At 41.9% G+C, this 27,328-nt stretch overlaps 1 protein-coding gene across 5 annotated transcripts in view; it reads left to right on the top strand.

Annotated features, from left to right (window-relative positions):
• Nucleotides 1-27,328, top strand: part of PRUNE2 (prune homolog 2 with BCH domain) — a 295,032-nt gene that overhangs the window by 180,100 nt on the left and 87,604 nt on the right. For all 5 annotated transcript variants that reach the window (XR_008713619.1, XM_055578337.1, XM_055578336.1 and 2 more), the window contains exons 7-8: nt 16,573-16,731; nt 20,668-27,244. Coding sequence is in view for 4 of the 5 variants with exons in the window: in XM_055578337.1 (XP_055434312.1) it covers nt 16,573-16,731; nt 20,668-27,244 (6,736 nt within the window). In the remaining variant the exon portion in view is untranslated. The remainder of the gene's footprint in view (nt 1-16,572; nt 16,732-20,667; nt 27,245-27,328) is intronic.

Below are 27,328 nucleotides of genomic sequence, written 5' to 3'. Positions count from 1 at the left end.
TGTTTTACAGACTGTTTCATTTTGTAAAGGAGATTATTATCTTCATTTTTCCGGATGAAAGAATTGAAGCTTAACATGATCAAGTAACTGCCTGAAGGTGCGAGGGAAACAGGATGTGGAATTAGGATTTGAATCATGGACTGTCAGATTTCAAAACCCATGCATTTAAGCACTTGCACATTTGGGGAGGAGTTAGAATTGCATTTTTAAAAATGAAGTTGCGAGCATCTGTTTTTGGGATTTGTGTGTTCTCCCTGACTCTGAAAGTTCGCTCAGTAACTATAGAGTAGAAATAAGAACTGTTGATATAGTAACTATGTCTAAACAGCATGAATTAAAAACTGTTTCTTTATATCTGTGTATAACACTGTTCTTCATCTTAGCTGCACATTAGAATAATAGCTGGAATCCTCTGAAAGATATTCTGATGCCCTGGCCCTGCCCGCTGCTGTTGCTGCGTCGCCTCAGTCGTGTCCGACTCGGTGCGACCCCATGGACTGCAGCCTACCAGGCTTCTCCGTCCATGGGATTCTCCAGGCAAGAACACTGGAGTGGGTTGCCACTTCCTTCTCTGGCCCTGCCCTTAGGCAATCAAATTTAAATTTCATGGGGTGGGGTCTGAGTGTTTTTTTTTTTTTTTTAACAGCTCCCTGGGTTCTCAGCTCCCTACGGTATAGCCATGGTTGAGAACCAGTATGATATACAGATTCAGATAATTCAGGCTGAGAAATAAATTTTGATGAGTCTTCCCTTGTAGCCTGTTATCAGTCAAGGATGCTAGCCATTCACTGAAAGCTCAAGATGCCCCAGTCAGATTGCATTGCCCTCCAGTATCAGCTGTTTTCTAGGGTTACTATGTTTGAGCAAATGGCAACCCACTCCAGTATTCTTGCCTGGAAAGTTCCATGGAAAGAGGAGCCTTCATGGGGTCACAAAGAGTTGGACACGACAGAGCGCAGCAACAACAACATGCATATTATTGTCAGGAATCTCAAATAGAAAATTCGATTTTAAAAAATCCCCTATTTACCCTTAACTGACCTGTATTAATACAGTTTTTCTAGACTTAAACTCTGGGAAATACCTAGGAAAACATGTTTTTCCTGGCACAGGAAGTAGATGCTTTAGTACAATCCTGGCTCTGACTTTTAAATCATCCTGCTTTTTCTTTTGTTTAAGAGAATGAATATGCTGTTTATTTAATAAGCTTGCCAGTATAAACTCAAAGACAATTGATGAGAATTTAAAAATTTTACCGGCCTAGAAAAGGGAAATATTTGGCCAGTTAGTACAGAGTATTTGTGTAAAAGTTTCCTATCTAATTTTTTTCAAGTCCTCTTGCCTCTTAAACCAGAGAGAATTACTGAGGTATCCTGCTTATGCAATAATATTTCTGAAAGAGTTGAATGGGATTTAAATTATTTAAGTTTGCAAGATTCTTCTATTATTCTCTGTTTTTCTTAGGTAGGGTGTTTTGGTCCTGCAAGTGACATTTGACAATGTCTGGAAACGTATTTGATTGTCACACCCAGGATAGAGAGTTTAGCTACTGGCATCTAGTGAGTGGAGGCCAGTGATGTGGCTAAACATCCAACAATTCACAGAACAACCCCCACAGCAAAGAATGATCCGCAAAGTCAGTGAGGTCAAGCGAGAAACCCTGCTCTAAAGTTACTACTTTATACCTGTTATGAATTTAGATCTCCCACCCCTGCCCCTGGGGTATTTGGCCTGCTTTGAGCCTTTCTATAAATAGCTCTTATATAATATAAAATGATAACATAGAAATACAACTCTTGTCCCACCAGATTTAGCCCAAATACTCGCTGCCTCTTGGGTAGGGCCTGAAGATAATTTCTGACATGTATTTAAAGCATTTTGATGCCCTGCACATACAGTGCAAATAGCAATGGAAGTTTGACAGTTAAAGGGGAGATTGAGCAGGAGCCAAAAAGAGTATCCCTCACCATGACCTGAAAGAATAGAGATTAAGGAGGCTTGGCCTCTTTATCCTGGATTGCATACGTAGTATTATGTATTTTTGATTGATTAAGCATAATTTTCATTTTATAAGTGTAACAGTTACATAAATTTTTTTGATCACTCTTTATAATACCTCTCTTAACTGAGATACAAACTTGCATGAAATGAAAGTTAACTAAGGTTATCTCGCAAAGCATCATGTGTCTCCCTATAACTTGTGCTTGGTTGGCTGGAAATAAAACAGGGATTTGGGGAATAATGTGTATCTGTAGGTTTGTACAAATGTGTGTGTATGACAGCGAGAGATGGGGTAGCTCTTTGTGCCTGGTATCTAGGGTGCCCACCTAAAGGTTTATCTGCTCTCCGCCACAGCCCCCACATCCCCACCCCCTGCCGAGGAAATGACTTTTATCTATCACTCTTGTTCTGACAGGTGCCATACCTGTATTATGTGGTTTTTCTAATCTACCTCAATTGCTAGGTATCCAGCCCAAGTGGGAACAACCAGAATTCTTCCAGGGTTTTCAAACTCACGATCACAAGGGAGTGAGTCTTGAATAAATTTGAAAGGTCTACCCTGGAGCCGCTGCCACCCACGTTTCCTGCCACAAGGAGGATGCTAATTGGTGGCAGGAGAGGAGAATGAAGGCAGGAGAAGAGGATGGAGAAGCTGAGTGGCCCCCACATCCCTAGCAACCCTTTCTCTCTTCCCAGCTTGTCCTCCACTTCTTCCTTTGCTTTTTTAGAACACTTACCATATCTTTCTGAAGTTTGAGTGAAAAACACCAGTTTGAGTGAAGTTTCTGTGACTTGGGGCCAAGAGAGTCACAGCAATACTGTGTCCTTACCTGAAAATGAATTCCTCAAGCTCCCCACACACAGACGTCTCCAAATGAAAATGAAACCACAAACCCCGGAGTGTTATCTGTTTGCAGGAGGGGGTTTCTGGTAATTAGATTAGAATTGCAACAAATGGCACACACAGACTGTTGGCTCTGCATGTGTGCTCTAAGATTGGTGTTTACCCTATTATATTCCAATTTAAGAATGTCATAAAGTTTATCACTGAGCAAATGGAAACTAGCAAGAGCAAATATGGATGGTGAGAGGTGTGTACCTTGATATATAGATATTGTAGACTTCAAAAGAAATCACTTTTGTTGGGTTGATAGCAAAGGGGACACAACCATATACCCCACTTAAACTTGGTGGTGGTTGGGTATTTTTAGCAAATGAGTTGTCAGCAGAAAGGCTTCATTAGACCCATCAGGATATCTGCCCATGAAGAACGAATCCCAAACTGTACTGACAGTTTCCTTGAGCCAAAATGATGAAGCACCTCTGACAAGAGCCATATTGTGCTCCCCATGTGAGGAGCAGGAGGAACAAAAGAGACAGTTTGATCTTCATTTGGTCAGGTTAATATTGACACAGCTTAGAGAAATCAGACGTGTGTGCAGTGTACATGTGCGGTAACGGCTCTGGGGGCTTGACTGGTGGGGTCCATAAATCAGAAAGGGGTACCCAGAGAGGAAGGAAGGCTTCCTGCTTTCTTGAAATATTGTTCAAACGAGATGATTTATTTTTACCAAGGAAAATAAATAAAGCTGTGTTTAAGCTCATGGTTTAAAACAAGCTAATGGGTTTTTTTTTAACATCTTTACATAATTATGGAAATAATTTATTATTATTTGGTAGCCAGTGTGTTTCCCAGGTTCTGACATTTTAAAAATAAAGGATGCCTCATGAGTGAATTTCTTTGGAGAAGGAAATGGCAAACACTCCAATATTCTTGCCTAGAAAATCCCATGGACAGAGGAGCCTGGTGGGCTACAGTCCATGGGGTCACAGAGTCAGACATAACTGAGCACACATGTGTGAGTGGATTTTCCATTATGCATAGGTCCTGAGCTGTTCAGTCCCATATAGAAATCCTTATAAACATACAAAATGTGGTCCACTGAAGAAGGCAATGGCAAACCACTTCAGTATTCTTGCCTCCAGAACCCCATGCTGCTGCTAAGTCGCTTCAGTCGTGTCCAACTCTGTGTGACCCCACAGACGGCAGCCCACCAGGCTCCCCTGTCCCTGGGATTCTCAAGGCAAGAACACTGGAGTGGGTTGCCATTTCCTTCTCCAATGCATAAGAGTGAAAAGTGAAAGTGAAGTCGCTCAGTCGTGTCTGACTCTCAGTGAACCCATGGACTGTAGCCCACCGGGCTCCTCCATCCATGGGATTTTCCAGGCAAGAGAACTGGAGTGGGGTGCCATTGCCTTCTCCGCCAGAACCCCATGAACAGTATGAAAAGGCAAAAAGATAGGACACTGAAAGATGAACTCCCCAGGTTGGTAGGTGCCCAATATGCTACTGGAGATCAGTGGAGAAATAACTCCAGAAAGAATGAAGAGACGGAGCCAAAGCAAAAACAACACCCAGTTGTGGATGTGACTGGTGATAGAAGCAAGGTCTGATGCTGTAAAGAGCAATATTGCATAGGAACCTGATGTTAGATCCATGAATCAAGGCAAATTGTAAGTGGTCAAACAGGAGATGCAAGAGTGAACATCGACATTTTAGGAATCAGCAAAATAAAATGGACTGGAATGGGTGAATTTAACTCAGATGACCATTATATCTACTACTGTGGGCAAGAACCCTTTAAAAGAAATGAAGTAACTATCATAGTCAATGAGAGTCCAAAATGCAGTACTTGGATGCAATCTCAAAAACAACAGAATGATCTCTGTTCATTTCCAAGGCAAGCCATTCAATATCATGGTAATCCAAGTCTATGCCCCGACCAGTAACTGAGGAAGCTGAAGTTGAGTGGTTCCATGAAGACCTACAAGACCTTATAGAACTAACACCCAAAAAAAGATGTTCTTTTCATTATAGGGGACTGGAATGCAAGAGTAGGAAGTCAGGAAACACCTGGAGTAACAGGCAAATTTGGCCTTGGAGTACAGAATGAAGCAGGACAAAGGCTAACAGAGTTTTGCCAAGAGAGCACACTGGTCATAGCAAACACTCTCTTCTAAAAACATAAGAGAAGACTCTACACATGGACATCACCAAATGGTCAACGCTGAAATCAGACTGATTATATTCTTTGCAGCCAAACATGGAGAAGCTCTATACAGTCAGCAAAAACAAGACCGGATGCTGACTGTGGTTCAGATCATGAACTCCTTATTGCCAAATTCAGACCTAAATTGAAGAAAGTAGGGAAACCACTAGACCATTCATGCATGACCTAAATCAAATCCCTTATGATTATGCAGTGGAAGTGAGAAATAGATTTAAGGGCCTAGATCTGATAGATAGAGTGCCTGATGAACTATGGACAGAGGTTCATGACGTACAGGAGACAGGGATCAAGACCATCCCCATTGAAAAGAAATGCAAAAAAGCAAAATGGCTGTCTGGGGAGGCCTTACAAATAGCTGTGAAAAGAAGAGAAGCAAAAAACAAAGGAGAAAAGGAAAGATATACCCATTTGAGCACAGAGTTCCAAAGAATAGCAAGGAGAGATAAGAAAGCCTTCCTCAGTGATCAGTGAAAAGAAATAGAGGAAAACAATAGAATGGGAAAGACTAGAGATCTCTTCAAGGAAATTAGAGATACCAAGGGAACATTTCATGCAAAGATGGGTTCAATTAAGGACAGAAATGGTATGGACCTAACAGAAGCAGAAGATATTAAGAAGAGGTGGCAAAAATACACAGAAGAACTGTACAAAAAAGATCTTCATGACCCAGATAATCACAATGGTGTGATCTCACCTAGAGCCAGACATCCTGGAATGTGAAGTCAAGTGGGCCTTAGAAAGCATCACTACAAACAAAGCTAGTGGAGGTGATGGAATTCCAGTTGAGCTATTTCAAATCCTGAAAGATGATGCTGTGAAAGTGCTGCACTCAATATGCCAGCAAATTTGGAAAACTCAGCAGTGACCACAGGACTGGAAAATGTCAGTTTTCATTCCAATCCCAAAGAAAGGCAATGCCAAATAATGCTCAAACTACCACACAATTGCACTCATCTCACATGCTATCAAAGTAATGCTCAAAATTCTCCAAGCCAGGCTTCAGCAATACGTGAACCGTGAACTTCCAGATGTTCAAGCTGGTTTTAGAAAAGGCAGAGGAACCAGAGATCAAATTGCCAACATCTGCTGGATCTTCAAAAAAGCAAGAGAGTTCCAGAGAAACATCTACTTCTGCTTTATTGACTATGCCAAAGGCTTTGACTGTGTGGATCACAATAAACTGTGGAAAATTCTTAAAGAGATGGGAATACCAGACCACCTGGCCTGCCTCTTGAGAAATTTGTATGCAGGTCAGGAAGCAACAGTTAGAACTGGACATGGGACAACAGACTGGTTCCAAATAGGAAAAGGAGTACATCAAGACTGTATATTGTCACCCTGCTTATTTAACTTCTATGCAGAGTACATCATGAGAAACGCTGGGCTGGAAGAAGCACAAACTGGAATCAAGATTGCTGGGAGAAATATCAATAACCTCAGATATGCAGATGACACCACCCTTATGGCAGAAAGTGAAGAAGAGCTAAAGGGCCTCTTGATGAAAGTGAAAGAGGAGAGTGAAAAAGTTGGCTTAAAGCTCAACATTCAGAAAATGAAGATCATAGCATCTGGTCCCATCACTTCATGGCAAATAGATGGGAAAACAGTGGCAGACTTTATTTTTTGTGTGTGCTCCAAAATCACTACAGATGGTGACTGCAGCCATGAAATTAAAAGATGCTTACTCCTTGGAAGGAAAGTTATGACCTACCTAGACAGCATATTAAAAAGCAGGCATTACTTTGCCAGCAAAGGTCCATCTAGTCAAAGCTATGGTTTTTCCAGTAGTTGTGTGTGAATGTGAGAGTTGGACTATAACGAAAGCTGAGCACCAAAGAATTGATGCTTTTGAACTGTGGTGTTGGAGAAGACTCTTGAGAGTTCCGTGGACTACAAGGAGATCCACCAGTCCATCCTAAAGGAGATCAGTCCTGAGTATTCACTGGAAGGACTGATGCTGAAGTTGAAACTCTAATACTTTGGTCACCTGATGCGAAAAGCTGACTCATTTGAAAAGACTCTGATGCTGGCAAAGATTGAAGGTGGGAGGTGAAGGGGACGACAGAGGATGAGAAGGGGATGTCAGAGGATGAGTTGGTTGGATTGCATCACAGACTCAATGGACATGAGTTTGGGTAAACTCCAAGAGTTGGTGATGGACAGGGATGCCTGACCTGCTGCAGTCCATGGGGTCACAAAGAATCGGACACGACTGAGTGACTGAACTGAACTGACTAACTGAAGTGGAGCCACAGTCTAGCTCTTTTCTCACTGAGCCCTTGAATCCATACTGTGTTGAAAGTTTTGATGATTATGGGTATGTCCTTAAAGGAAATGTAAATTATGCTGAGCTTGTAAATAAGGTGATGACATATTCATCTTTAATTGGTTGTCAACCTTCCCACATCCAAGTATTGTATTATTAACTAGCTGTGAGAGACCGCCTAGGACCATCCTTTTATGAAGTAGAGCATATAAGCATCTTTTTCCAGGGCAACTCTGTTGGACTAACATTGGTTCTCTCCTGATGGAGATGGTGAGCATGAGGCAGGATGCCAACGTGCTTAGTTTCAGGTTGATCCCGGCTTGTAAAATCCTGTTCTTATTCTTTGAAGCATATTGTATACTTCCCTGCTGGGATGGATGGTTCTGTAAATGAAGGGATATGTAAACTTGCTACTATACTTCAGCACCATCAGTAGTCACTGTGAACCCTTAAAAAGAGTGTGGCAATTTGTTTGTGCCTTAAAGGAGGAATCAGAACTACAACGTGCAACTTTGTGGGGACCGCATGGGTTCATTAACTGACCTACAGCTAAACCTCGCTGTGCTTGTGCGTCTGTTCATTGTTTCCAGCGTCTCGAGACATCCGGACACTACTGCCAACACCTCGCTGTGCGTTAACCTCCGCATGTGAAACCTAACGGTTGCTGAACTTTGTAAATGCGTGAAATTTTAAATTTAGGTAGATGCAGCTTTTGTCTGCTCACTGCTCTTCTCAGCTTTATTTGATAAACTTGCATTTTGAGGGTTGTCTTGGCAGTTTTAACTTTAAAAAAGATCAAGGTTGTGGCTTGCTTGTGTATAGTGACAAGGGAGACTTGTTAATAATAATAAGCAGAAGTAAATGGAGTAGCAAAACTTATATGAAATTAAAAGTGGCATTAGTAGTATCTTTGAAGAATTTTCTCACTTGGGAAAAACAAGGGTTAGAACCTGGGCTCTGCAGTCAGATGCACCTGGGAACAAGTCCCGTTTTCACATGTGTGAGCTCTGCGAGACATCAGTTACTTGTTTTCTCAGTGCAAAACAGAAATGCTACCCACATCATCTGGGCACTTTAAAGTTTAAATGAGATGATGCAAAGCACGTAACAGAGCTTAATGCAGAAATGGTCTGATTAAATTGTTTTAGGCACTATACCTTTGGTTTAAATGAAAATTATGTTCATATGTACATGTATATGTTCATTTATATGTTGCAGTTAATTTTCACAAAATCTTTTTACAAAAGGGCTCTTTTTTTAATGATAATAGGTGCTATTTGGCTCTATTTTCAAAATATGACGCATAATATAGTTTAAATAGACCCAGTGAAGTTTTTAACTACTAAAATGAGTTCGCTAGCTTCTGGGAATAAGAACAATAGACTTTTTTTTTTAATGACATGTGGTAAGAACATGGTGAATATCTTTGCCTACCAATTAAAGTGTGTACGAAAAACAGAATAAGTAAAATCTCTTTAATTTATGCATTTTGCGCTCTCATAAATCATTTTCCTGTCAAAATTATCAGACTTTATTATTGCTGAATATTTTAAACATCATAATGAAATATTGGTAGCATAAATCATGAAGCTTTCAGTAAGAAGGTTTGTGTACATACCTCAGCAATTTTCATATATCTTGATTAAAAAAAAAAAAAAAGTCCTCAATCTACAAGTAAATCCACACAGAGTATAAATGTCAAACCATCCTCTTAAGTTTGAGTAACTCAGCAATCCATGCTAACCATTGTGCTTACAAGGTAGTTATGGATTGTCATACTATGTTCTAAGACTCACTCTTCTCAAAGATGAAGCTGTGTGAGCTTGTATTTTAGTCTTGGTAATGATTTCTATATAAGCTTCCTATCTACAGATTTTATCTACTCACTTTTCCTAGTTCCTGCAAGAAGAAAAAAAATTCAGACATGATAAATCTATAACTTGTTCTTGACATTAGAAAATGATTTATTTTTATTTTATTTAATAAAAGCATTACTCAGTAAATTTCATCTGTGATTTGCAAGAGAGACAACTGTTTTGGATTAAGTGTGTAGTCTAGAGTGTTAGATCTAAACGGAAGGTACTAGCATGAACAGAAAACTCCATTGAAGGTGATACCAACCAGGGCCCTTGGCCTTCCTTAAGCAATAGAAATTGATAAGAGGCAAGGTTTTATTGGGGCCTCTGCTGCAGCAGTGGGGGGCAAAAACACGTAGCAGTTTCCCTTGCTTACTGCCCTGACTGGGGTGTGACGAGCTGGTTCCTTAAAGGAGTGAATGAGGGGTGTGTCCAGGGATCCGGGCAAAGCGGTGGCTTAGGTGGTTGGCCCATGCCTTTGGTGGTGAGTGCAGGGGGCACTCACTCTTGCCTGGAAAATCCCATGGATGGAGGAGCCTGGTAGGCTGCAGTCCATGAGGTCACTAAGAGTCGGACACGACTGAGCGACTTCACTTTCACTTTTCACTTTCATGCATTGGAGAAGTAATGGCAACCCACTCCAGTGTTCTTGCCTGGAGAATCCCAGGGACGGGGGAGCCTGGTGGGCTGCCATCTATGTGGTCACAGAGTCAGACACGACTGAAGCGACTTAGCAGCAGCAGCAGGGGGGAATGCACGATACCTGATTTTGCTCCCAACACCTTGTTTTCCTCCCTGCTCTTCAGAAGTGGCAGTTGAATTTTGTGGTCTTTTTGTGTTGTCTTGTCCATAATTTGCCCCAACTGCCCATACGTGTATTTATTTGTAGTCCCTTATCATTTCTTTGTATTTTGTTGCTTAAGGAGACATTTGTCCAGGCGCAAGCACTGCAGCAATTGGTCCAGGTCCCAGCCTGGCACAAAGGTAGTATGGCACTTGGAACGATGCAAAAGACTCTATCCATGGTGATTTGGCTGAAGAAAAAAATCACTGTACATGTTTTTGTTTTATTTGTGTAGTGGCAAACTGAAGCTTATTCATTGACTTTAACCTAGAATTAAGGATAAAGGATCCATTAATGAGAAACACTGCCTGATCCAGAGTTTTTATGTTATTTTACTTTTTAAAAGGACTTTGCTTCAGGTGTAACTTTCTCTGTTATCTCTCATCTAGGAATTTTACATGTAATTCACTTCAGTGACTTGTGTATGATTATGATTGCGAAGTTCACAGTATTAGAATATATGGCAAGAAATTGTAATATGAATAATCAGGTGCTGTACCAAGAATTTGTGAAATATTTTCTATGAATCTAATTATTCCTATGAATCCTAAGAATGACCTTTAGATAGTTAGGGTTAGGAAAGAGATTTAATGTTTATTGTCCATTATATGCCAGGCATTGGGCCTGCTTTGTGATACACATAAGTTCTTAGTAATCTTAACAGTCTTATGAGGTGAGGGTTTACAGATGAGGACTTAAGAGAAATTAAGTAAACTCACTTAACACACTCAGCTAGTGAATGGCAAAGCCAGTCAGCCTCCAAAGACTTTACCAGGAGCTTTGGAGAAAGTACCCTAAATTAATAGAGAGACAGAATCATATTTTAGATTTAGCAATTTGACTAAATTATGTCCACTTTAATATCAAGATTCTTAATACCCATTGTATCTTAATTTCAATATATATTATTTGCATACGTATAGAAGTGACATTCTAATTTTATATGATTATAGAAATTATTTTCTACTTTACACTATGTCCGATGTTTTCTTGTGTTATTAAGTATTCTTTGATAGTGTGATTTTTAATACCAACATAACATTCTTTTATGTTACGATTCCATAATTTATTGAACTATATCTCTATTGTAGGACATTTAGATTGTTTCAAAGTTTTAGTTATTATAGTAATCTAGTGAATAGCTTTGTCCATAAAACTTTCATGTGCATATATGATTATTTCTTTAGAATATATTTCTAACGATGTATGAGAATGCCCATTCAGCCATATTTACCAATTATAGGAAAAAAGAACATAAAACATTATCAAAGGATTTCTTTGACTATTAATGATTTCAGGTATTTCAGTTGTGAATTATGTTCACCAACTGTTTTTTTTCTGTTGCTATGTCTACTTTTTTGCATTGGTTTATAAGAACTCAGTTTCAAGGACATTAAACCTTTCTCTTCCCTGTTTTAAAAAAAATAAAAATAAAAAAAATAGTAAATATTTGCATTGAGAAACTCTTGAGTGAGTTTTAAGCTCACGAGTATCATGGTTTTGGCTACATTTTTCACAGCTCTGTCTTGGTTCTGTGTGAAGAACTAGTCATAGGGAAAGGAGACGAGCCACTGCAGAGAGACCAGTTGGGAGACTGTCACCCAGGTTCAGGGGAGAGGTGATGGTGACTGTGGCCATGACAGTAATAGAGATGGAAAGAAGTGGGAGAAGTGTTTGGACTTGAGATGTGTTTCAGAGGGAAAGTTAATAAGAGTTGCTGATGGATTATGTGAAGAATGAAGGGGAAAAGAGGATAAAGAATAATTCCTAGATGTTTGACTTGAGGAACTGGGCGAATGGTGGTACCATTTCATGCCATGGAGGAAACTGGGGTGGAGGTAGGTTGTATTTTATTTGAGACACTTATGAGATATTGATGTGACAATATCACATGGGTAAATCAGGTTAGCATTCAGGTGGATGTGATTTGGTTGTCATTGGCAGATAGATGATTTGAAAGCCATGTGACTGGATGAAATCACTAAGGAGAATGTGTGAACAAGAAAGAGGTTAGGAACATTTAGAAGTTGACTAGGGGAGAAGCAGCAGCAAAGATGACGGAGGAGTAGCCAATGAGTTGAGAGAAAGTGTAATGACGGGGAAGTGAAGGAATCAAGTGTTTCAAGAAAGAGGGAAAATCAACCTCATGAAATTATTGGGAGAAGTCAATTAAAGTAAGAAGAGGAAATAGATTTTTGGATTTGGTGACCTGGAAATGATTGATACTTTTGAGAAGAGCAGTTTCAGTGGAATGATTGGAGGGGCAGAAATCTGACAGGAGGGATTCAGAAGACAATAGAATATGTAGATATGAGTGTTGTAAGGAGAGTGGTTTTTCTCTCAAAGAATGTGCACATTTAGGGACTCAGTTGTTTATAAGACATTATTTAGATCACTTATTTCATGTGATGCACTAAAGCTAATAGGCATATAGAATAAAAACTAAATTTTTCAGAGTAATGGATTAAGAACTAAAATGGGATTTTGTGAGAGAATGGAATTTTACATTGCATTTGTCCAAGTACTTTCAACCACAAAAGTAGTACGTCTGTTGGACACTATCACTATCTTGGTTTTCATATTAGTTAGAATATAGCCCTGCCATTTCTGTTTGTCTGCCCTTTGTCCTGATGATCTATCACCAACCTCTTCTGAGGGCCCTTGACATCTACACCTTGGCTTTTGGGCAAGAAATAGCAAGACCTTTCTCTCCCTACATTTTCAGGCTTTCTACTAATTTCAAAACCAGGAATTGCTCAAGCAAAATAACTCATGACCTCTAAAAATCTCTAACGATCTAATCTGTAGATCCATGAGTGACAAAAGACTGCGACTGGGACCACTTGCCTTTCTTCCTAACTGACATGTTGAAATAGTCTGGGCTTTCACCAGTCAATTTTCAGGTTTAACAATGAGTAATATAACTTCCTAAATTTCATGCACCAATCTCAGGCTGGGGTCATATTTCAAATATGGAGGGTTAGATTATGGGTGTAGAGGTGGTAAATGAAGGTTGTATTCCTTTATTTTCTAAACCTTTGGCAAATTGGGATATATATATGCATATAATTTTAACTTAAGGTGGTGAAAACATTTTGGAGATATTTGAGCAGATTAACAAATAGTATTTGTATACGTGTAACTAAAACAGTAATTTATCAGGTAGAAGGCAGATGGGGGGAATAAAATGCCAACCTGTATCTACAGCGGGTTGTGTTCATGATGAAGTGGTGTTTATTCAGGGCCAGCCTAGCTTGTCAGCGACATAAGAGGTGTCGCAGCACGTGACTCCCTGTGTAGCTAGAAGACAATAATAAATTATCTCCTATGCAAACAGCACCAGCATAAAAGCAGAACAAACAAACCCTGCCTCCCAGATTCCTGAAGAATCTTACTCTTTTGCTTGTTTGATTCTGTTTTAAACATGAAATTCCTGGCATTATCCTAAAGCCAGTGAGGTCGAATCTGGCTTGGGCAATTTTATTAGGGTGGATGGGACATAGTAGTTGACAATCTCTGTTTTGGGGTTACTGTAAAAGATAAGTATTTTGTTTCTTGGGTTCACATAAATCTTTGTTTTATCAATACTCTGTGTGATCCTGTGGAATTCAGGGCCACCCAGAGGAAAACTGGGGAATTATACAAAGGAGCTTGAGTCTAAGAATCACTTGAGGTACATAATGAAATTACAGATTCTTGGACCCAATCCTGGGCTGCTAAATGAGAACCTCTGACAAAGTAGCCTAAAAGTACACATCCCAAGGGGATGTTAATCATGAGGCCGGAATGAACAGCAGGGAGCTGAGGGCCTGAGTCAGTAAAAGGCCCATGACAGCACTGAGTGCAAAGGGTTGATTCACAGGAAAATATATAAATTAAAAATGGCTCCCCAGAGCAGTGCTTTTCAGATTTCCATGTGCATTTGAATTGCCTAGGATTTGTGGGAAACACAGATTCTGCTTCAGCAGGTCTGGAGTGTGACCTGAGACCCTTCTTTTCTAACAAGATGCCTGATGGTGTCAGTGCTGCTGGATTAGAGTTTAGCAAGATCTTGGAGCCATCATTTTAATACCAAGTCCAGAGAGATTGGAGCTCAGCCAACTTTTTTGAATAGCACATATTCTGCAAGTAGGGCTTTGAATAATGCTGATTCTCTTGAGTGCTAATCTTGCACTCAGGTACCAGTAAAACCTGCTTTCTCTTGTGTGAGGGACCCAGCTAGAAGTGTCATGGTAAGTACTATCATGTGTCAGAATCTTTTAGAAGTGGTGTGTCTTCTTTCAAGGGTTTATAAATATGTTGGGGGAAATGAGTTTATGCACATCATGAAAAAAATATTTTGAAAGGAAAATTCTAAGTCTTTTTATGCCAAAGCCTTTAGTCACTGAAGATAAGATGTACATGGTTGTTGTCCATTATTGTTTTCCTTTAGGACCTCATCTTTTTTTGCAATTCGTAATAGCAAGAAGCTCAGCATTGAGATTCTTGATAGTTAACACCAATAATGATTTGAAATAATTTTATCTATTGAATGCACATTGTGTATAAGGTCCAATTAAAAAAAACTTCATTCTAAAAATCTACTTTTGTGAGTGAATTAATTTTTGAAGTACTTATTTAAAGATTATTATTATGACACTTGGACAATAAATTAAATGCATGAAAGCTGACTGTGTGCATACTTTCAATAGCTATTGTATTTGAGCATCATACATTTCATTACCAGGTCCATACAATAGATCCTTTGTATTCATCAGCAATATATCCTGAGATCTTTGTGAATTCCCATGTGCACTTCCTTGTAACCAAAAGTGAAAGTAGCCTCATGAGATAGCTAATGAGAGTAGTGGCCACAGGAGAAGACAGCAAGGCTCCTAGAGGCAGGGAAGCCACTGATGGGTTGGGTCCACCCAATGACCAGGTTTCTCATTTTCTCTCTTGGTGACCTCATCAACCTTGACATTTAGCTCAGCAGAATTACAGAGTACATGTATTATTGGATATTTCAAGTGGCTGGTAAATAGTCTAAGCTATGAATATTGAATCCACAACTGTTAAAGAGCTACCATATACAAACATTCATCTGGACATGAACAAAGTCTGCACCTGTATGTGCTGCACTGTTTAGCTCTTCTTATTTGAGGTGGAGGTGTGTGGTATTTCCACTTCCTATGGGCTGCTTTTCTGTACTGCTTTAATATTTTACCAGTGCCATGCATAATTCTGATGACTTTGTAATGAGGAAAAAATTAACAGAATTCTTTATATCTCTTGAATGCACATTAAGGTGATTTTCATTGAGTAGAGCTATGGATTATCAGGTGAAGATTATGCGATTGTCATTTACAGGTGTTATTAATATTATATATATGTGTATATATATATACACACACACACACACACATACACACACTATGATAAAGGATTATGTAGCTGTTTATTCATTCCAATGAATGAATAAAGCTGTTTATTTATTCCAATCATTCAACAAACTTTTCTTGAGCAACTAGTATATGCCAGGCATTATGCTAGGGGGTAACATATGGTCTTCAGTGTATTGTTTTAGGGAGAAGGCAATGGCAACCCACTCCAGTACTCTTGCCTGGCAAATCCCATGGACGGAGGAGCCTGGTGGGCTGCAGTCCATGGGGTCGCTAGGAGTCAGACACTACTGAGCTACTTCACTTTTTCATGCATTGGAGAAGGAAATGGCAACCCACTCCAGTGTTTTTGTCTGGAGAATCCCAGGGACGGGGGAGCCTGGTGGGCTGCCGTCTATGGGATCGCACAGAGTCGGACATGACTGAAGCGACTTAGCAGTATTGTTTTAAGAAAGAGAAATAACCATGCAGACAAAAAGTAGGTCTCATTGTAGTTAATAAAATTCAAAAAGGCCAGAACATTCCCACAGATGATGTGAGCCACAGGTCTGGGTATATTCTGTGATGATGGGTCCCTTTTCCAGTTATTCATTCCTCTTTAGATATCACATAGAAAGAGCAAGCAGATCTGACATTACATCCCTGACACAAATCTCCTAGATTTCAACATTGGAATAAAAAGAATTTGGTAAACTCAGCTGAGTATATCCTCAGGAATTCTGCTTGGAGTTAATAATCATTAGAAAATAATTACAGAAAAAAACAATAACTTCCTCCTACTTTTCTAGTGGGTTGTAATAATATTCTACAGACATTCCTATGTCATGTGAACAATAAAAGGAAAAGTACGTTTTACAAAGTCAAACATTTTAGGGAAAAGATGGTAAGCTATTTGTTCCTCTCTAAACTGTTCTTAATGGTAACAGCAACGATGCCTTCCTTTCTTGGTTTAGGAAAACAAAACAAAACAAGGAATGTATATTTCAAGCCATAGTATGAAAAATTTGCAAACTTTCTCAAAGCAAAGTATTTATTTCATTTGTATCTAATAATAAGTATCATTGGTAATACATCTTAAGACTGGACAAATTTGTGGCATGATTCACCAGAGCCGAGCAGCTTGACGTTAATATCAAATTGCCTGTTGTTTCAGAACTGTACATTTCATAGCAATATCACCAGTGATTTGAAAGCATTCACAGACAAGTTTGGTTTTGATGTCCTCATCCTCCTGTCCAGTTACCTGTCGGAGGAGCAGCAACCCAGACAACAGATCGCTGTGTACTCTGAGAACCTAGAGCTGTGCAGTCAGGTAAGAACTTCCTTGACCCAACGATTTCACGAATCCCCATCTGCTGGCTCTCAGAACATGGGGTAGAAGATGGCAATGGACTGGTGGCTTAGAGAAATTGGCCCAAGAGATAAGGTCCTAGAATTTGAGTTTTAAGAAATGTTGGAGGCTGGGTTTCCCTGGTGGCTCAGTGGTAAAGAATCTACCTGCCAATGCAGGAGACACTGGTTCAATCCCTGATCTGGGAAGATCCCACATGCAGGGGAGCAACGAAGCCTATGTGCTACAACTATTGAGCCTGTGCTCTGGAGCCTGGAAGCTCCAACTACTGAGCCCATGTGCTCTAGAGCCTGTGCTCCACAACAGGAGAAACCACCACAGTGAGAAGCCCGTGCACCGCAACTAGAGAGTAACCCCTGCTTGGTGCAACTAAAGGAATGCCCAGCGAAGACCCAGCACAGCCCAAAATAAATAAATAAATAAATTGATGGTAGCTTAAATGTTACTTTAAAAGAAGAAATGTTGGGGGTACTTTGCACATTTGGCTAGTTATTTCTCAAATTTTTAGTTTTGATGCTATAAATTAATTAACTAATTAATTAATTAGTTTTAAGTGCTTTAATTCAGTTTTTAAGTTTTTAGCTGTTATGCTCTGTTACTAACCAGAATTGGCAGTGAGGTAAATGTTGGCTTTTTTTCATTTTTTAATTGAGGTATAATTGACAGATAGCCTAATATTAATTTCAAGTGTCCAACATAATGATTCAGTGCTTGTATATGTTGCAAAATGATCACCACATTAAGTCTAGTTAACATCCATCATATATATAGATATTTTTATATAATTATATATTTTTTATAATATATAATTTTTTTTCTTACAATGAGAACTACTCTCTACTCTCTTGTGCGCGAGCTAAATCCCTTTAGTTCTGTCCAACTCTGTGCAACCCTATGGATAGTAGCCCTCCAGGCTCCTCTGTCCATGGGACTCTCCAGGCAAGAATACTGGAGTGGGTTGCCATTTCCTAGCAACTTTCAAATATGCAATACAGCGTTGTTAACTATAGTCACCAAGCTGTACATGACATCCCTGTGACTTATTTATAACTGGAAGTTTGTACCTTTTGACTCCCTTCACCCATATAGGGACTTTAAAAGAGCCCCATAACCATTTCTTTTCTTGGCTGAATCTATAAAGAGAAAGATCATATCTTTTTCACCCAAATAAAAGTCATCATCCTTTGGGTGCTGTTTGCTTTGAGGATTGCTACCTGGTAATAACTAACAAAATTTATTCCCTGACTAAATACCTGTTTGGTTCCCAATGCTTAATAACTGATCTGAAGCTTTAATCAAAGTTAGTATTTTGACACAGCCACTAATCAAATACCTTGGATACCTTGGACATGTCGGAGAAAAACATACATTTTTCAAAAAAAGTTTTCCTTCAGGTACTATAATAAAATTCTGTTTGGGTAATCAGTCAAACCATCTTGGTTGAGAGCTGAGTCTTTTAACCCAACGTTTTCGTAATATAAGAAGTAGACAAAATTAGGACTTCCCTGATGGTGCAATGGATAAGAATCTGCCTGTCAATGCAGGGGGCATGGGTTTAATCCCTGGTCTTAGAAGATTCCATGTGCCATTGAGCAACTAAGACCCCCATGCGCTACAGCTACTGAGCCCACATTCTAGAGCCCACGAACCACAATTATTGCGGCTGCATGCTGCCGTTACTGAAACCCAAACACCTAGAGCCTGTGCTCTGCAGCAAGAGAAGCCACACAGTGAGAAGCCCATGCACTGCCATGAAGAGTAGTACCCCTGCTCACCACAACTAGAGAAAGCCCACACAGCAACAAGGACCCAGTGCATCCAAAATAAATAAGTAAATTTTTTTAAAAAAACAACATTCTTTAAAAAAAAAAAAAAAAAGTCAATGAAAATAGGGCAGTGATATACCAAATCAGGCATATTTAATAACTAATATGAGACTATACATAATTCATTATAATATGGATGACACAGACATAGAAGCATTTCATCGCTTATCTTTCCTCACTAATGGCTTAGACACCTGGTCTACTCACAGATTGCTAGAGGTTAAGTCTCAACTCCCTTCTTTTCAACATCCTCACTTTCTGTCCCCCCAAAGATCCATTTCTTGACACTCTCCAGGTTCTCTGTGCCCTTAAGTCCAAATGTGAACAAGCCCCCTTCTCTTGCTGCAGATGCATCTGATACCCTTCTGACCCATCTGTGAATTGCATCACCAGCCTGTGGCTTTTTCAGTACTTTGTTCTGCACAGTTTCAAAGCTTTTGTTATGTCTTATAAATAAAATTTTATTATATCTTTGGCCACTGGTTTCCTAGGGACAGGACTAAGGTCTCCTAAGCCTCTAAAACAGTGGTTTCAACTCACTTTTTGTAGCAAACTGATTTAAATATTGGTTAATCTAAAACAGACAGAAGTAGAAGATAGATGAAGGGATTAGAAGCCCTTGAGTTGACTCCACTCTTTCTCTCCTCACCAGCCCTCCCCATCTATCACTTAAGAGACATCTCCTTGAGATCTTAAGCAACACAAAGTCAGGATTGTTCTAGAGGAATCCTTCTTTGACCATGTGGTCACAGTTGGTTAATGGTCAGCCTCTATAGCTCAGTTGCCTGAGTTAAAAAATGTAGCTCCATCCATTGATAGCTGCGTGTTGTTGGTCAAATTATTTAAACTTTCTGTGTCTCTATTTCCTCACTGAAAAAATGGGGATAACAAGAGGGCTACTACGGGGCTTCCCTGGTGGCTCAGTGGTTAAGTATCCACCTGCCAGTGCAAGACACCCAGGTTCAATCCCTAATCCAGGAAGATTTCACATGCTGCAGAGCAAATGAGCCTATTGTGCCATAACTAATGTGCCTGAGTCTGGGAGCCACAACTGTTGAAGCCTAGAGCCCCTGCTTTGTAACAAGAGAAGCCACCTCAATGAGAAGCCCACACACCTCAATGAAGGGTACCCTCAGTTGCTGCAACTAGAAAAGAGCCCAAGCAGCAGTGGAAACCCAGTACAGTCAAAAATGAATAAAAAATAATTTTTTGAAAATTTTCTACCTTGTAGAATTATTGTGAGGATTAAAGGAGATATTGCACATAAAATCCTTAGAACTGTGCCTGGCATATGAAAGCAGTCAATGAATGTTAATTATTATTATTATTATTGTCTATGTGAGCTCTGTATTTATAACTGTTTTTGTTGTTATTACCTCCACTTATCCTCTGGGGCCATTTCAAAGGCCCAGTGTGCAAAATGTCCTCAGCATTTCCCAGGAAGTCATAGAGCTACAGCGCAGTTTTGGCCTCACATCTCCCTACTTTCCACGGAAGCTCTGTCTATCCTGGGCTCAGTGTCAGTGCTTCCAGGGGCAGGAAGAGAAGGCTGGAGCCTGAGTGCTGTTGAGAAAGCTGCCCCTGGAAACTGCTTCCTCTTCCTACTTTCTCCTTTACCTTAAAGCAGGTCTCAGCTGCCTATGACAAACAGGAGTCTTCCTTCTGCATCATTTTCCCTAGTCCAATATTTTCCCCCCAGTTTTGTCTACAACTAGCATTATCTCTGCCTTTCGCAAAGCTGAATTTTGCTCCTGTTGGATGATGGCATTAAGTTATACTGAGGAAAGGATTTAAGTAGTTTTATCTCTCTTTACCTATAACTTTTTAGAGCCAGCAAAACTGAGCAACTGGATTTGGGGTTCAACAAAAAGCCAGTTTGGTTGGATTAGAGAATGTGGTGGTAAATTAAGTGGAATTTGGTGTGTTTTTCATTCTACTATTCTCAGTTCTGTCTTTTTTTCTAGACAGATGAACACAGATTAATTTTATATTACAAAAAATTAAGAAAGACAAATTGCAAAGGGCAAATAGAACCTGAGTGCTCACACAAATCCCTGTTCCTCCCCTACAGATCTGCTGTGAACTGGAAGAGTGCCAGAACCCTTGCCTGGAGCTGGAACCCTTTGAGTGTGGCTGTGATGAGATCCTGGTGTACCAGCAGGAGAACCCTTCGGTGACTTGTGATCAGGTGGTTCTCCTTGTCAAGGAAGTCATCAACAGGAGGTGTCCTGAGATGGCCTCCAACAGCCGGACATCCTCCACAGAAGCGGTGGCAGGCAGTGCCCCACTCTCCCAGGGATCTTCAGGGATTATGGAGTTGTATGGTTCTGATGTAGAGCCACAGCCCAGCTCTGTGAATTTCATGGAAAATCCTCCCGATCTCGGTGATTCTAACCAGGCCCAGGTGGATGTCAATGCGGACCTGGTGAGCCCAGACAGTGGGCTGGCCACCATCAGGAGCAGCCGCTCATCCAAGGAGAGCTCCGTGTTCCTCAGTGATGACAGCCCTGTGGGAGAAGGGGCAGGGCCTCACCACAGCCTCCTCCCAGGGTTTGACTCCTACAGTCCCATCCCCGAAGGAGCAGTAGCGGAGGAGCATGCCCGCTCTGGAGAACATGGTCAATCATTCGACCTTTTCAACTTTGACCCAGCACCCAGGGTTTCTGGGCAGTCTCAACCATCCTCCCATTCTGCTGACTACTCCCCAACAGATGACTTCTTCCCCAACAGCGATTCCTCAGAAGGACAGCTCACCATGGGGTCTAAAGAACTTGACAGGAGGGGGATGGACATGCCTAATTATTCATCCAGTTCTCTCTTGTCAGGGGCTGGCAAAGAGAGCCTCGTGGAATTTGATGAGGAGTTTGTCCAGAGACAAGAAAGTCCCGGGGGTGATTCTGAAAGAAATTTGAGCCTGACAGGTTTTATGCAAGATGAATCTCCTTCTCCAGAAAGTCTAAAAACTGTTGGAAAGAGGATCCCACCAACACCTATGAATAGCTTTGTGGAAAGCTCACCATCCACTGAAGAACCAGCTCTGCTCTATTCAGAAGACGTGACCCCCAAGACAGTCAACACAGGCCACCCAGGGCCACCTCTAACCCGGGCACGATGCAGCAGCTGGTGGGATGGTTTGGAAATCGACTCTAAAAATATCGTGGATGCATGGAGTTCCAGCAAGCAGGAATCTGTCTTCCAGAGCCCTGAGTCCTGGAAAGATCATAAGCCAAGCCCAGCTGATAGGAGAGCCTCAGACTCTATATTTCCCAAGAATCTTGACTTCCCAAAGTCAAGTCCCTGGGAGTCAGAATTTGGTCAGCCTGGGCTGGGCAACAAGAATATTCAAGACTCAGATGAGAAAAACTTCCAGTTTCAGGACATGCCCCCTGAGAAATCATGTTTGCTCAATGTTTCTCCTCACGGAACAAACCACCTGATAGAAGACTTCGCTGCCCTGTGGCGTTCTGACCGCTCTCCCACAGCCATGCCTGAGCCGTGGGGAAACCCCACAGAGAATGAGGAACCAGCTGCTGCAGCGTCATTCCCAGCCTGGAGTGCATTTGGTGAAGAAGGTGATGCCAAAGCTTTGAAAAATACTTGGAATCTGCACCCAACGAGTAGCGAGACACCTTCTGTGAGAGACCCAAACGAGTGGGCCATGGCCAAAAGTGGGATCGCTTTCCCTTCAGAAGACCTCGTGGACAGTTCACCCACTGAAGCCAATAATGAAGCGGTTCAAGAAATCTGGGGCAAGAAGAACCATGACCCCAGGGATGATATTCTCATATCTGGAAATCCCACATCTGATCTGGATCATCCATGGAATAGTTCTAAACCAGCAAAGGACCATCAGAACAGTGTGGTGGACCCAACAATTAGGGGCAAAATGTACAAAAATGTAGATTCTTGGAATCTTTTCGAGGAGAGTAACAAGGAAGGAGGTTCAGATGTCCCAGCACCTTGGGAGGACTCCTTCTTATCCTATAAATGTTCTGACTACAGTGCATCCAACGTCAGGGAAGACTCAATGCCCTCCCCCTTAGATACCAACTACTCCACCTCTGACTCTTATACTTCACCAACATTGGCCAAAGAGGAGAAAGAAACCAAAGACAAGCCACTCACTAAAGAGGAGGGTTTTGAGTCACAAGATGCTAACTGTACTGCAGGGGGCGCTGACATGCCTCCTCAGTCCCCGCAGCAGCCACCAAGAAATCAAATGAGTTCAGGTCCTGGGAACCTGGAAATGTGGGCTTCATCTCAGGCAGATGGTGGCGCAGAAATAAATGCCACCCACAGCCCAGATAAAGATCTACTCCAAGTAGAGCCCACGGACGATCAGAATGTCTCCCTTGAGGATGACACGGGGGAAAGCAGCCAGTCCAGTTATGACGACCCCAGCATGATGCAGCTGTACAACGAGACGAACCGACAGCTCACACTTCTGCACAGCAGTGCTGACGCCCGGCAGGCAGCCCCTGACAACCTCGACACGTGGAACAGAGTGATCCTGGAGGACACTCAGTCTACTGCAACCATCTCGGATATGGACAATGACTTGGACTGGGATGACTGCAGTGCGGGCGTGGCCATCACTGGTGAAGGTCAGGCACAAGGGTACATGGCGGAAGGTAGCGAACCTGAAACCCGATTTTCAGTGAGACAGGTAGAACCCTGGGGCGTGGAGTATCAGGAGGCAAATCAGGCAGACTGGGAACTCCCTGCCTCTTCTGAGCACAGCCTGGACGTGGCTCCTGATGAATACCACGTGCTGAATGAGAAAAGTGGGCAGCTGATTGCGAATAGTATTTGGGATTCTGTCATGAGAGATAATGCCATGTCATCATTAATATTACCTAGCCCATCGTATGCTACAGATACAGAACAGAGCAGATCACCTCCTGAAACAACCAGCTCATTAGAAAAAATTCAGGATAGTCACATTGCAGACGTGCTGGAAGCCTCTGAAGCCAGTGAGTCTGAAACAATCGATCCTGACAAGCAGGACACATGCAGAGGAACCCTGCCAAGTGATACGGCATATTTGGTGACCAGACTTGAGAATCCAGAGCATTTTGCATGCTCAGATCCCTGGAAGGGTCTTAGCTATGGGCAAAAGGAAAGTGAGAAGGAATTCCACGGAGCTGCTGATAGGGAGCATTCCAGTGATGAGCTAATGGATGGAGCCTCAGAACCTTCTGGAAAAGGGCAAGGTAGCCAGGAATGCCCATCCCCAGCTGCATCTGATCATCAAGAAATCTCCAATGAACCAGGCAAAATCATAAATTTTTCAGTGACTTCCAGTCCTCAGACCAAGGAACCCCAGGAAGTATTAGAGCAGGAGAAGGGGTCTTACACTCCAGACCCCTGTGATGTGCAAACAGAGGTGTCCGAAGATCACTTGCCAGCAAGAGAGATGTGTGAAGAGCACCTCATAAGCCCCAGAAGAAATTCAAGCGAAACTACTGAAATTCCAGATAGGCTGAATTCCACAAAAAGTGTGTCTCTGCCTCAAGTGGATGTGGAGAAATCTGAAGAATGTGACATTCTGGAGCCAGAGAAAATTAACCAAGAGCCACCTGATGAATGTCCCCAAGGCCTTGACTCTTGGGATGGCCCTAAAGACAGTGATGTGCTGGTCAGTGGTGCAAGTTCTGAGACAACTATGAATCTTGAAGTTAGGAATACTGAAAACAGCCCTCCCAGAGCCAATTTATCAGGAAATGATGACAGAGATAGTATTTCTAGTGAGTATACACTTTCAAGTGCATCCAGTCCTGACATAAATGATTCTTCGGCTACACTGCCTTCCTGGGACCAAGGACTCAATACTGGGCATCAGAAGGAAAATCGAAATGATTGGAGTACACAGAATCGCCAAGAATCTGAACTAATGACTACTGATGGTCATGTAGAAGTAGTTGCTGAAATGCAGGATTTGGAGAAAAACAGAATGGACAGGTTTGAAAGGAGCTTAGATCACAAGGTTCCTAAATTTTTAGAGTTTTGGGGTGACTCAATAGATGGTGATTCCTTTTCTTCTTTATCCAGCCCAGAAACAGGTAGATATTCTGAATATTCAGATGCGTATCAGGAAAGAAAGCTAGTGGTCAGCCATCAGGAGAAAAGTGAACGTGATCTTCCTGAAACTGTACAGCCAGAGGACACCAGCTTCATTTCAACAAGCTCAGGTTCTGATGATGATGGTGAAGGCTATGAAGAGTCAGTGGAGAAAGAGATCCATTCAGATACTTGTCAAGTGGCTCCGAGTGAACTCAGAGCTTGGGATTCATTAAATAAATCTAATAAGTCCTTGGCTGCAGCAGATCCTGAATCTGAGCAATGTTCTGTCTATAGAGGCAGTCCAGAGCAAGCAGAGAATGAGAATAAGTCAAATCCATCCTGTGATGATCAACAAAGCAGCCCTGATCACTGGCATTTCTCACCAGTAAGGGAGACTGAATTACAGGTAACAGCAGTCGATAAGGAGACAAGGTCTTCTCCAGAAACAGGGAGGACAGGGGATGTCATATGGCAAATATCTCCCAAAGCTGAACCAAATAATGAAAATTACTCTAAATTGGAAATGGCTGACTTCTCAACTGAGAGCACAGAGTGGTGGAAGGCCTCCCTACAGGAAGGGCGACCAATCGAGAGTGCATTTGAAGGGGAATTATCTAACTCAAGTGCTGTGCTAGAAATGAATTCCTCAGTGTGCGAAAACATGGGTCCTTGGGGAGTGCCCATTCAGGGTGATACTGAATCCCTGGCACTGCCTGGTACCAATCCTTTTGATGATAACCATCAGTCACCCTTTCTAGATCATAATGGGGAGAATGCCCACGAGCAGCTTTGGAACATTCAACCAAGGCAGCCAGACCCAGAAGCTGATCAGCTTAACCAACTTGTAATATTGGAACAAATTAAAGACACAGATTCCAGAGAACAAACCTTCATGTCTTCTGCCGGTGACGAACTCTCCTCTGAAGTGCCTACGCAAGAACAGTGTCAGAATTCAGTGCTGTCTGCCTGGGACCAGCCAGACTCGTCTTGTACTTACGCAGATGAAAATGGACGCATTGTATCTGGTGTAGCAACAACTGAGTGTCAAGAAACAAATTGGTGGGAAGAAGAAAAATCACACCCAAGTGAAATGACAAATTCAAACATGACCTCTGAAGATTTCCCTGCTGTCAGTTCTCCCGCCCGGATGATGAACAAGTCAGGCTCTGAATGGAGTGACTCTACCCCTACTGAGGGCCCCCAGGGCACGTTTGTTCCAGATATTTTACACGGCAACTTCCAAGAGGGTGGGCACCTGGCCTCAGCTTCGCCCGACTTGTGGATGGGTGTGAAACAGCCCTTCAGTGTGAAGACAGATGGTGAGAATCCTGATATACTGACTCACTGTGACCACGACAGCAATTCCCAGGCTTCCAACAGCCCTGATGTTTGTCATGATTATGAAGTAAAGCCAGAGACGAAGCAGCACATTGATGCTGGGCTGGGACCTGAAAGGGAAGCCAGTGAGTTATATCTCACCGAGCCAGAGATAGATGAAGAATCCAGACAGGAGCCTGGGCAGGAATTTGTCCCTTATACTTCAGAATTGTCCTCTGAAAATGTCATTCCACTGCCTCCAGTCAGCGAGCAGACAAACACAAATGACTCATCTCAGCCTTCCTCTCGCGAGTGTTTTCCTGAACCTTCTGAAATTAATGGTGAAAACAATACAGGCTTAAAAGCATCAGAACAAGGACCCAACCCAGATATGGCACCAATTTTGGAACCTCTTGACAGAACAATCTCAATGATTGAAAATGTGGAAACTGGTGTTTGTGTAACTTACCAAGAGCCAACTGTGGACGACAGTAGGTCTTCGATATCAGAAGACTTTCTTCCTCAGAGGCAGACCGATGCAGGGGACTTGTTGGACCATGAGCAGCCCTCTGTTACTGAGAATCCTGCCACGGTTCCTGATGCTTTGCTAGCCTCGGACACTTGTCTGGATGTCAGTGAAGCTGCCTTCGACCACAGTCTCAGCGATGCCTCGGGTCTCAACACGTCCACGGGAACAATAGATGACATGAGTAAGTTGACGTTATCAGAAGGCATTCCTGAAACGCCATTTGATGTGGAGACAGGGAAGCAAGATATCTGTTCATCTGAAGCCTCGTGGGGTGACTTTGAGTATGATGTCATGGGCCAGAATATTGATGAAGACTTAATGAAAGAGCCTGAACACTTTGTCTATGGTGGTGAGCCTCCCTTGGAAGAAGACACCCTGAAGCATGAGTTGGCACCTTACACACCTCCCTTTGATTTGTCCTATCTCACGGAACCTACTCCTGGCATCAAAACCACAGAGGAATCTGGGACTCCAGAGGATGAGTCTCTGGGGAGCGAAGCAGCAGAGATACTGCTTTCTGCCCTTCCTGATGAAAGAAACCAGGAAAACCATGCTGAGACCACAGACAGACAGCCTGAAGGCCAGCCAGTTGTACTGCACATTCACGAAGACCCTGAGTCAGTTCCTTTGCCTGTCGGAATCGATGCCAACCCTGAGTTGTCTCCATCACACATTGACTGGGAAGTAGAAACAGATCATTCAGATTCACCAGCAGGTGGAGATATAGGACCACCAAGTGGTAAGAAGCCTTTCATTCCTCCACGCTTGAGAAATTGCACTTTCATTCAATTAATGCATTTGTAAAATGCACTCTTCCTACCAA

This window comes from Bubalus kerabau, chromosome 4 (assembly GCF_029407905.1).
Source record: "Bubalus kerabau isolate K-KA32 ecotype Philippines breed swamp buffalo chromosome 4, PCC_UOA_SB_1v2, whole genome shotgun sequence".
In the NCBI taxonomy this organism is placed as follows: Eukaryota; Metazoa; Chordata; class Mammalia; order Artiodactyla; family Bovidae; genus Bubalus; species Bubalus kerabau.
The sequence above is the reverse complement of the archived record's forward strand: the minus strand, read 5'-3'. Positions and strand labels throughout refer to the sequence as shown.